The 12,621-nt window shown below is 36.0% G+C and overlaps 1 protein-coding gene across 2 annotated transcripts in view; it reads right to left on the bottom strand.

The window, feature by feature from the left end:
* Window positions 1-7,184: 7,184 nt before the first annotated feature.
* ALCAM (activated leukocyte cell adhesion molecule) overlaps window positions 7,185-12,621 on the bottom strand; it is a 199,057-nt gene continuing 193,620 nt past the window's right edge. For both annotated transcript variants that reach the window (XM_024752716.1, XM_024752715.1), the window contains 2 exons: window positions 11,171-11,286; window positions 7,185-9,628 (listed from right to left, as the gene is read on the bottom strand). In XM_024752716.1, the coding sequence (XP_024608484.1) occupies window positions 11,199-11,286 (88 nt within the window). In that variant the 3' untranslated portion in view covers window positions 7,185-9,628; window positions 11,171-11,198. The remainder of the gene's footprint in view (window positions 9,629-11,170; window positions 11,287-12,621) is intronic.

The raw sequence follows: 12,621 nt of genomic DNA on the forward strand, positions 1-12,621 counted from the left end.
CTCTAATCCTTTAAATCCACTATCATTGGCAGTAATTGGGAGGCTTCTGTAAGGCTGTTTACAAGTTACCTATCTGGACACAACAAAAGATGGATTTGTTTACAAATTCGAATTTGTAATTGTGTGTGCTAGAAAGCTCATCTCTTTAGTTGCAGTGGTGATCAGATCATTTGTGGCATCGTGTTATTGGTGTATGCGCAGCCTTGCGAAAGAGGAGAAAGAGGAAGAAAGAATAAGAAAGAAATGACCACTAATGTGGTTCTTATCAATTGCCTAATTTCTTTTGGCAGCCTAACCGCTGCCACTTTTGGACTGCACAGTGCAGATGACCATTTTTCCTTTGTTAAGCCTAGGTATACAAGCAATAATGGGGCAAGATTAGCAGTTGTTTGGTTGCTGTAGCGTCCATTCAATGTCTTTCGGTCTAAAGAACAAGACACCTCAGCAGAAAAGTTTTCTTTTTGAGTTCCTTACCCCTGGTTGGAAACTTGGGCAGGACTCATGGCTTTTTGGTTCACTGAGAGATAATAGACAGTTTTGTAATTACTTGAAATCACAAAACACAGTCTCAATTCAATCTTCATTGTGAAGTAAGGCTTTCATTTTCCATTTTGCTCTAACTAAAGCTTGACCACAGAAGTGCAGTGTGAATGCTTTTTTCCCCATTCTCACCACACCCTTGCTTTGTATCTGTAGCTTCGACTCTGAACCTGGAGTATGGGAAAGGAGGTGGGAAAAGGCTTAGGGAGGTAGGCTTCAAGGTCTCTGGCCTTGGAGGATATTTAAACCTGTGTCTTCTGATTATTTAATTTTTTTCCCTCCAACATAGCATAGTGGGTCACAGTTGCAATAGACTAAGAAACAAAGGAAGCAGGTAACTAACCTGATTGAATTGGAAGACTTGATGTCACCCCAAACTTCACTCCATCAATCTTAGCTACACTGGGTCACCTAAGTCCATGTGGCTGTAAACTGCAGTAGACAAGGACAAAGTAAGATGTACACACATACAACATCCAATATCTCCTATACAGCAGGTGCTGCGGTCCTTTTGACTATGTCAAACCTTGATATTGCCATCGAGCCTGCTGACAGCGGCACAGACCTGACTTGAAGCTAGAATGAGGACAGTTCTGTATGTGTGGAGACCATTTCCAAGAGTAACTACAAACAGGTAGGCCAGCGTTTGCCCAAGAGCTAATCTATTGGACCAGATACCACCAGCAAGTCAGCAGTTCTCAGAGACTTTGTTTTCCCAATGTGGGAAAAGATACTGCTTGTTGTTTTCATATTTAACAAACATATCTATTTCTTTGCTTACTGCCTCCATCTCTGTAACCTATACTTGGTTGAACTGGGCTTCCCTGCCCTTCAGAAATCTCCAATTTGCACTCAATAGTCCACGTGGAGTCATTTTCTTCTTAACATGTGCATTTTATTCTTTAAAGGACAACAGGCTCCAATGTAATTAGTATTCCTGACATTTTACAAAGGAGGCAACTGAGGCTCAGGGGTTTGGTGTTGTGCTCCAGGCCTTACTGCTAATAAGTTACAGATCCACAGATCCTACATTCATTTAGGAGTCCATTCAAGGTCTGCTTGTTTTTAAAGACTATAATTTTTCCATTAAGCCAATAAGTACATCTGTCCCTCAAGAATGCCCTGTGCCATTTGGGGAACACAAAAAGCAAAGTAACCATCTCTCCCTTCACACCATCGCCACCATAACTTCATCTAGGATGTGGTGGATAGTCAGGTCTGCTGGATCTGTGAAGGATTTGGTGAGGGTACGTACATATGTACATATGTATATGTAGGTCTGTTTAATAACGCCCTCCCAATTATTTGTTATTTATATAGTCCTATCCATATTTTCCTCTCCTTACATTGAACCTTCCTGCTGAGCAGTTTTATGTCTTCAGAACTTGTGCCTGAAATGTGAAAACACGAGGAAAAGGTTAATGAAAGTAGTGAGAAAACTTTTTGGATATATTTCAGGATGTTGCCTGTGATCTTTTAGATTCATATTCCGATTTACTGCCTGGATACCTGAGTGCTTACTGATCAGTATGATTGTCCAAATGACCAATGACATGAATTAATGAAAACTTAATTAGGCCTTTTGAGCTAAGAATATTTTTTAAGAGACTCTGACATTTGGTGAGAAATGTGGTGTCAGCGGAATATCTAGCCTGAATATAATTTCTAATTTGGGGAAAAGTATTGGCATGTAATTATGTGAGCATATAGAGAGAGCAATTATATGAACCTGCCTTGAGTGCTGAACTTTGGAACAATGAAAAGGGACAAATGTGGGCCAGAGACAGACAGAACACATAATGTGCCCAGTCTGCGCAGAAACTTGTATACAGGCTTAAAATTTATACGCTTAAGATCTCTAAATAGCTACCTGGCATTACTACAAATAATTCTTATGTGTTGATGCCAAAGAGTATTTAGTACCATACAGAGGGATTTGAGGTCCTGGGGGAGGGGTGAATGTTGGTCCCAGAAAGGTCAGAGAGGAGGGAAGCATTTCAGAAGCATAAAAATCTAATCATTGGGGTTTTAATAAAATGTCTCTGATTTTTTGAGGAAGGAATCTTCTTGATATTATCCTGACCTAATAAGCCATCCAGGAACTCAGAGTTGCCTCTGAAGAGGTGTACCAGTTCGTTACTATCACATAACAACAATCTCAAAGCTCAGTGGCTTAAAACAACCCTCGTTTATTACTGTAACGCCTGTGTCTGTGGGTCACAGCTGATGTGGGCTGTGCTCAGGTGATCTTGGCTGGGCTTGCTCATGTGACTGTGGGCTGGGTAGGAGCTCTGCCCTGGCCTGGGCTTGTCTGAGGCACCTTACCTGGTGCAGATCTGCTCCATGGGTCCTCAACCTCCCCCTGGCATTAACAGGCTTGCCTTGGCTCATCCTTCTCATGGTGATGACAAGAGGGCAAGAAGAAACATGGTAGGCCACTTGAGATCTAGACTCAGAGCTAGAAAATGGTCGCTGGTCACTTCTACACAATCTTATGGGCCAAAGCAAACCATAGGGCTGAGTCTAGTGTCAAGGGGTGGGAAAATATGCTCTGACCCTTTTCTGGGAAGAGCTACAAAGTCACATGCAAAGGGTATGAAGACAGGGAAGGGTAAATAATCAGGGTAATGCATATTATAATATAATATACATTATATATATAATATATAATGCATATAATGCATATTAGCTACTAATGCAACAGATGGACCATAAAAGAAACAGAAACAGGATGCTTGCAAAAGCATTTAATTTTAGGAAACATCTTCTGAAACATACAAAGAGGGGAATGGAAGGAAAGGACTTATCCTATCGTATAGCTGTAGTTGCTTCTTCTAAGAAGAAAATATGAACCAAGGACAAGATCAAAGGCTGTACAAACTGTTGTGATATGCTTCATCACACAAAGTCATCTTTTAGCAAAAGATCAGTTAACTGCAATTATAAATACAAGTGCTTTAAATCTGGAAACTCGAGCTGATCGGGAAACCAAATCATAACTGAACGCTCCCTGTGCTCATCAAAGTTTCCAAACATCTGCTGCTCTGTTCTTCTCTTCCATGTCTAAATTGGAATATAAATTATTTTGGTAAAGCCCATTTGACTTTGCTCCCAACCACATGGTTTCCCCATTGGATCAAATGTCCGGAAAAATCATTTTAAAGAAGAAACTGAGAAGTTGATTTCCACCCCAGCCTATACACATACATATCCTACTTCCACTAGTAAGAGTGGGGAATAATGGAGCCGACCCAACAAGAAGTGTCTACTGCCAGTTTCTCTTTGGTGCAATGCAAGAGTCACGGGGCAACGATGCTGAGGGCATCAATGTAAATTTCACTTCACTGATGTTGCAGAAACACCATAAATACTACAGCATTACTATTTTTAAATCTGTACAACCCTTTGAATTGAACACTAATTTCATATATTGCTATTGTCATCAGGACAACAAAAAATATAGTGAGTCCTTGGTGATAACTATAAAGTACGTATTTCATATTTTAATGACTTTATTATATTCAAGAAAAATTAAACTTAAAAAATGAAAGTAATCACTACACGCAACTTTTAAATTGCATTTCTCTGAAAACAGATTATCTGTTAGGAATATGGAGGAAGGTCTATTTGTTGTTTTTGTGGTGTTACCAGTGTGACAAAACCCCTCATCTTTCAAGTAGCTTAATACGCAACTATTACATATGAAGAACAAAGCTCTCTAAATTAAGAAAAGTCACAGACGATTATTCCTGTAAATGAACCTGAAAATATTTGAAAAAATCATCTTTCCTTTTGGAATCAGACTCAACAATAGGTAATGTCTATTTGTCTGTCAATGCAAATACTATCTTAAAGCTTTTGGTGGCCATTCTAATCAAGGTAAGAAAAAGGAACTTAGTTGTTACTGCCAACAATGTAGAAGCCCAGAATTTCTGGGTAAATTGGGTTTTTACTAACAGTTTAGCATGTAAGGAACGACTCTGATGCTTAAACATAAAACTTTTCTTATCAGAACCATTCCATTTCCTTAATAAGCCATCCCAGGGAGAGTCCCATGAATCAATTTTCCAGCAGTAAATACATCTCATTTCACTAATAACATGTTTTTTTCACCAATGAGAATTCAAAGAATTATTCAGGGTTGCCCAAATTTCAACTATTATTTCTGTGGAAGTGAACATCTCGGTATATGAATCGAGCCATCAATTTAAACTTCTAACTGAAGCTCAATTTATGTTGGCCTAGCTGGGAAAACATAATCAGAAAGAAAATATGTATAGAAAAAGTTGAGATGACATTTTGATTATTTATCTCACAAATAGTCCAAATTGAGCTGCTGTCAGCTTCTGAAGGCATGTTTTGTCAAATGCTATACCTTCTGGAGACCGTAGCCTGTGCTCTCTGATAATACACATTTTCTTAAAGAATATAATAATTTATGTTGAGCCTCTAGATGTTGAGGACCTCATTTATTTCTTGGTAGTATAGAGTTTATGCAATTAGGTTTACTCATACAAATTTCATTGCAACTATTGAGTCTAACATGTGCTATTATACCTTTTGTTACAATTATGAATGCCTCCCATCAAAGTACCATGAATATTTTTACCCCGTAGCTGCTTCCTATTTGACAAATATTTTGTAGCTCTTCAAACAATTCCTTTTCTGATGAGCAAATCCTATATCCTCCCTTACAGGTTTATGGGGTAAAGTAGCCCATAATGTGTGTGTGTGTGTGTGTGTGTGTGTGTGTGTGGTGTGTGTGTGTCTGTGTGTGCATGTGTATGCATGTGTGCGTTTAAACACCTATAAATGTAATTGAATATCTTTGAATTCACTCAGCTGCTTGGCCATCACAAGGTAAAACCTTTTCCTGAGCTAGCTAATAAAAAGAGACAAGACAGGTAACTTGAGAATGCCATCTGCCTTTGCAGTCTTATGCTTGTGTGTTCATTTTCCAATGAATATTTGTGCATTTGAGGAGCATTTATAAGAAAAAATGAGAGATGGATATTTGCTGAAGAAAAAGAAATTGGATTGGAACAGGTAAAGAGGGGGAAAAAATGAACTCCAGTATTCTGACTTCATGTTTCTAGTGTTTTTAAAATACCTTTTATTCAGAAGCTTAGATAAGAAATATACATTCTACGTTTAACTGAAGTAATTTTTATTGTTAAAGTATGATACTTGTAAAGCCAAATCTACTGCATTTTTAAAAATAGTACACTTAATTCCTTAGACATGTAATAAAAAACTAACATTTATATAATAATTTATTGTTTTCAAAGCAGTTTTCACATATTTCTTATCATAATATTCTGAATATGAATGGCATTAGTTACTAGGGGGAACAAGTAGGTTATTCAATGCAAATCTATCTTTTGGCACTCTCCCCAAGCATAGATTAGATGTATATTCAATACAACAGGGATGATAAACAATGTAGTGAATAGAACTTAAACTTGGTCATCTTGAGCACCGGTCCTAGGTTAGTCACTCCTGGTGTCTGTGATTGTAAACAAACTTATTTACATTGTCTTCATGTGTAAGATAGGGACAGCACCTCCTGTAGCAGAATGGTGGGTGGATTCAAACAAAGCAGTGTAAATAAAACACCAATATAGTCCAGGTCTCACAATAAGTGACTAGTATCTGAGAGCAGTATGTGTGTTTAACATGTATCGTGATATATATATATATATATATATATATATATATATATATATATAGTGTATGTGTGTGTGTGTGTGAGATTTATATATATATATATATATGTGGGGGAGGTATTTAAGTGTGATGTGATTGATATATATATGTCACATCACATTTTTAAATACAGAAGTGTTTTAATCATATATATAATGCCTAATACTCCAAATACAGTTAAAATATTATAATATTTGCCTATTAAGTGATTTGAATATCTTGGAATAATCCTTTATAGATGGTATAACCAGTTCATGTATCAATTAATGTTTTTCAATTTTACATATTCTAAAAAGGAAGATTTCTTTATTAAAGAAGTGTGGGAATTATAGTAGACTGGGGTGAGCATGACCTTTAGAATCAGATCGGTTTGATACCTGACTTATCTTCTTAGAAGCTAAACGTACTTGGGAGTTATGGAATCTCTCTAAACCTTAATTTTCTGCTGTGAAACGGGGGATATTTAATACGATTTATAACCGTTCAGGATTAAAAAAGATAACGTATAGATGGCCCAAGCACACAGTATGAGCTCAATAAATATTAATTACTTTCTCTGACGCACATAGCTGGCTTTACCTTACTTGGAGGGGGAAGCATTTCTAGGTTCATGCCTAGGTAACTCCAGATGGTATGCTGAACAGGCAAGGGTCCTCTTAAGTCAGTTCCCAGGACAGCCACGTGGGAGGCCCACAATAAGTGTGACTCTATAGCTGAAAAGGGAGATACACGCATTATAGAAATCACCCCTTGTGAAATCGGGGACTAGCTGAAGTGGCTTACCTGACATCATAGGAGGGCATGGACAATTTTATTTTGCTGAATTACTTCTCCAGGGAGATGGGGAGTCACAATGAGTTTTCCACTCTTTAATAAAGACAACTACTTTCTATGCATGAACATCCTAGTTTAGACAAGAGGCAGACAGCTGTGAGAGATATGTGAAGACATATTTCAGTTTTATTATCTTTTAGGCATAGACAGGTATGTTAATCCATTTCCACATACAAGTCCTGTAATCACAGATAGGGAGTGAACCTTGAACTGGCAAAACCTGTCTCCTGTTGCCAAAGAGTTAAGTTTGGAAAGATGAAACCTCAAAGGTTGAGGATTGTGCATTACATTCCTTCCCAGCCTTGCTGTGCTTATGGCTGCAGTTGCACACATAAGCTTTCCGTTTTATCCAGGCATTGATTCACTGGTAACAATGTTGTCTCTTATTTCCCCAGGCAAACTTTCTGCTTTCAGTCCAAAGCTCAGAGTTTCCCATGTTCTGCTCTCTAGGTTCTGACAGCTGTTTTTGGACTTAGTTAACCATAGACGCCAAGAAATAATTGCAGTAAAAACCTCTCTTTCTATTGTTGCATTGCTTCTTTATGCAAATGTCTCTTAGGAATTAAACTTTGAACCTTTGATCTCTCACACCAAAAGATAAAAAGAAAAAATATTTATATGCAAATAAGTTCATTTTAGTGTTCATGGTTTATTGTGGAAAGCAGGTGTTTAAAAATTTTAGAATTTTTTTAACAAAATTCTAAAGATAAAAGAAAAAAAATCACAGTATTTACAGAGATAACAGAATGGCGTAGCCATGCAAAACAAATAACTTTGGTTTTTCCCCTTTCACTTTGGTTTAAATATTGACCAAGATTCAATTTTTTCCTGCCAAATAAAACTTCAATAAATCAAAGTTTAGAGGCAAAATAACATATTTTCTTTTTTCCCATAATATTTTATACAGCATCGAGTCTAATAGGATATTTTATGTATTTAATTCATACCAATACACTATAGGAAGCTTTTATTAAACTGAGTCACTATTGCTCAGACAGCAAATGGTTTACAAATGTACAACAACATGTGTTTCTAAATAATGCAGAAGTGGCAAAGTATTTATTCCTAATCTTCATCTGACTTTAATCTTCAATTTATTTTTCATTGCCTTCCTAATTTTTTATTGCATCATTCTAAAAAACGAACACCAGTTTTCCCTTCCTCCAAAAGAACACAGTTCTATACCTGGAAATCTGATGTTCATTTTTCTTCAATAAAGTTATGTAAATCCATGACAAAAATGGCCATGCCGTGTTCTCCCAGAAACCAGGCTTCTGCTTGAAAGAGCAAAGTTTAAAAGTCTAGTCCCAAGTAGCTATTGGCCCATATCCAGCCTACTTCAAAAAGTTTCCATTTACACTACCACCCTATAAATTTCCTCCAGCATAAAACATGTTTATAAAGTTACAAATTTGAATGTAACTAAAGGTATATAGACATTTTATTATTATACTTTTTGATGTACTGCTTGATAAATTATGTACCAGTTAAAAACACTAAATGATCTCAAGGTGCATTCAATATCTGTAGCGTAGTTAACAAAAACACACGAAAAAAATATATATTCTATATTCTGTGGAAAATAACACAGCTTTGATAATGATCACTGTTAAAAATCTCCAATTCTGACTGACATCTTTTTTTTTAAAGGAAATAGGTATAATTTTAAGGCAGTGGGTAACCCAAAGGATTTAATTCCAATTTTCAATTACAGTGATTTACATAGTGACCTATGAAAATGGGAATGTTATCCATGATATTTTCAAACTGTCTCTCATTCATTGATTTGTTTTCTTATTTTGACAGAAAATAATTTACTAGCAGGTGTCTCTAAAGGTAAATGCTACCCAAATTCTACGTGATGTTTTTTTCAGAACAGGCAAAATTGTCAGTTTGGGAGCACCATTATTATGTGTGTGTCCATACGTGCGTGTGATTTCCTTGAGAGTCAGCTGGTGGCACGTACACAGAAGTAGTTCATCTGGTGCTTATCAACCTCACTATTTGCCTCCTCTTCCCTAGTAATAAAAATCAGTTTTTGATTAGGGCAACGTGTGTCCCTAATCTTCACAAGCTGCCACCTTTGGGATTTAGGTGCTTGTGAGAGAGTCTGGGGGCATTACTGATAGCAATCAGAATCAGAAATGTACCTGCTCAGATTATCCATATAAACAATTGAAATAAAAGAATCACATTATACACCAGATTAACAGCAACTCCCAGAACAAAGCTTACAGTGTATAAAAATAGCTACGTAAAAAATTTACATAAAAGGCAAACCAAAAAGGAATTCTCAGTGCAGACATTTACAGAAAAGAAAATCAAACCAACACAACATATGACCTATTATCATGGCTGCCAAAACTTGTTGTTATTGTTTGTAATTTCATTTCATTGTTTTATTTGAGATAATTCTCTAAAATCCTGTGACAGCTTGGTAGAATGAACTGCTTAACACTTGAACCATGAATTGCCGTCAATGTCTTTGTATATGTCTTAAATACAATCCACGTTCATGCTTCAATTGGTCTATATAGTTTTCTTTTCTCTGAAATGATGGAAAAAACCACAATTCAGATAAGTTACCATAGCAATCACTTTTCACAATCAACATATGCTTTGTACTGAAAGTGATACTTCATAAGAGCTTTTTATAAAGCTCCACTGTCCCGGAACCTAACTGTTATCCCAGGTATTGCTGCAGCTCTTCAACTAATAATCTTTTTGAATTGTTGAAAGTATTTTTGTGAAAACTGCTTAATTCTTATGAAAATTATAAGGTTTTTCAGGAAAATATTTCATTCTGTTTCTCTTCAGGTTAACAAACTCACTTATCCCTTCAAGTCACACTCCATTTTGTGGGCTTTGTCCTCAAGCTCAATTTTCCTTTGAGAATTTACTCTATCTGATTTTGAAGAAAAAAGACGGCAAACTACATTTACAGAGGATTGAGGAACGAATCCTAGAGAAGCAGAAATAAGAATCAGGTGGGAATGCTGTGTACTTGGTCTCCAGTGGAAGGCAGGATAAGGGAAGGAATTCAGATCTCACTCCTTTCACCCAATCATTTTGAGATTCTGGTTTCCAGATTATAAAAATGTCTTATTTCAATCATTCTTATTTTTCTTTCCTTTGTGCATTCTTCTAATTGCAATTCTTTCCCTTGCTCCCTATCTCCTCTATGGGATTAATTTAGGTGACCTACTCGAATCATAACTTGCGGTTTATTTATAATGAACCAAAGTTTTACTATGGCTGTTGGGGATTTTTATATATTTGAGTAAACTACAGTAACACTATTCTCAAGGACACAAAAAAGAATTTGTCCAAATGGCTTCTCTGTTTGACTGGCTCAAGAGAACATAAATAAAAAGTTCAAATTGAAAGTGGCAATACCATGGAAACATACCTCTTTTGGAGATTATCTTAAAAATCACACTCATATAGCTATTATATATTGATGTATGCAATATATATGCATGCATATATATTATATTGATATATATGTAATACACACATACATATATATGCACATATAGATACATACACACATATATAATATATACACTATTTGGAAAAGTGTGTGTGTGTACACACACACAAATTTGTTAGTCTGTTCATTAGTATGATTTGAGAGATGGCTGTATAAATATGCTGACACTTTTAAGTATATTAAATCCTTGGATTAAAATTTTTATATTTTAAAATTATTCTCATAATTGCTTTTAAAAATAAAGTATGAGAATTTCTTCTCATCTAATCAAAATATCAATTTATAAAATTAAGATTTTTGCACTCAGCAAAATTTTTGGCATTAGAATAAAAAATGCTCATTGAATGTTAAAATCTCAAAATTGGTTTCAATTATTCTGAGGATAATGATTTTTATTCAGAGGATGGGGAATCCGTTGAGATTCCATACTTCTGAGAATACCTTTCTGAGTAACCAAAGTTTCCTTTTGAAAAACTCTCTTCCTGTTTGAAAGCTGTAATTATAAGGTATCTTAATGTCAAGGCTTTCCCTTTCATCTCTAGGATGTTTCATACTTTCCTGGGAATTATTTCTATAAACCTCAAACAGCCTACCCACCTGGACAACAAGTGGAACAGTTTCTCTCTTAGGCTTCTGTTTTGTGATTGTTTTCTTCTAACTTTTTGTTTTCTTCCAGATTACCAAGATCCTTGTTTACATGTTTTGATGCAGTCCTATGAGATAATTAAACATTATCACATTGACACACACATATTTAATCTTTCTCATTTTTAATTTTAGGGTTCACATTAATGTATCTTTGAAAAGCAAATGTTATACATCTAATACAGGTAAGCCCCTAGGACAAACAATTCCACATCTGTGAGCCTTGACTGGTAACAGAACACATTCCACTGAAATTACCTTGGTTGTAGGGTTGCATTAAATGTATGCTAAGAGAAAAAGAAGTCAGTTATTTTGAACACAGACTATACATACTTAGTTGCATCATGTTTTTGGCTGGGTTGATTTTCTTTCTACTTTCCGGGAAGTAATTATTATCATTTGATAGTCAAAATTTTCATTCTGGGAAAATACATCCTGCAAAAATTTTCTGAAGAAGTTTCATTAGGGGCTTTCAGTTTCTGCATTCCCTATTATGCATCCATGTTGAACCAATGTCCTGTATCCTAGCAGAAGATAAGGCAACTCCAGTGTGGTGGTTCTCAAACTGTGGCCCCAGACCAGCAGTATCAGCACCCCCTGGGAACGTGACAGAAGTGAAAATTCTGAGGCCCCACCATAGAAGCATGTAAAAGAAACTCTGGGGATGGGGCCTGCAATCTATGATAAACAAGACCTCCTAGTGGTCCGGCTGCATGTAGCTTGAGAACCACTGCCCTAGTGGCTTCCAGGGTTACACACGACTACTAGATTCTCTCTTTTAAGAGCTGAAATCAGGTTTTCTTAAACACACAGCTAAATTCCTTGGTTTTGTGACCACTTGAGAGAAATCATAACTATTTCCAAGAGTGTACTATTTCCTTACCTCCTTCCTCCCTCCCTCCCCTCTCTCTTCCTTCCTTCCATTCCTCCTTTATTCCCTCTCTCCTTGTTATAAGCACATCAGGGGAATCACAGTGATATGGTACTTCAAATTATTACTGCTATATAATTCCTAGTAATACTTCTACTTTTATATAAAAATTATATAGTACCAGACGTGTCTCTTGGTTAAGGAAGCTAGGGTAGAAAACTCCATTTTTCCCTAAAAGTATTTCTATGCTTTAAATAGAACTCCTTAACTCATTTGCTAAGAATCACAACTTAATAGTGCGATAGTGTTAAGAGTGTCATAGTGTTAATAGTGTGTAACTGTGTACGATTTATGTCCAAGTGAGATAAAGACATATGGCTCATTCATACTGAGACATTCATTATATTTAGCCTAAATTTAATTTAATTTGTGATTTTAAAATTCTTAATTTAGCTTAAACTACAGCCTTCTAAATTGATTCATAAGCAGGAGAGCAACCACAAACTCTGCCAATATGATTGAGTCCTATAAG

Source organism: Neophocaena asiaeorientalis, unplaced genomic scaffold (assembly GCF_003031525.2).
Source record: "Neophocaena asiaeorientalis asiaeorientalis breed wild unplaced genomic scaffold, Neophocaena_asiaeorientalis_V1.1 scaffold383, whole genome shotgun sequence".
Classification (NCBI taxonomy): Eukaryota; Metazoa; Chordata; class Mammalia; order Artiodactyla; family Phocoenidae; genus Neophocaena; species Neophocaena asiaeorientalis.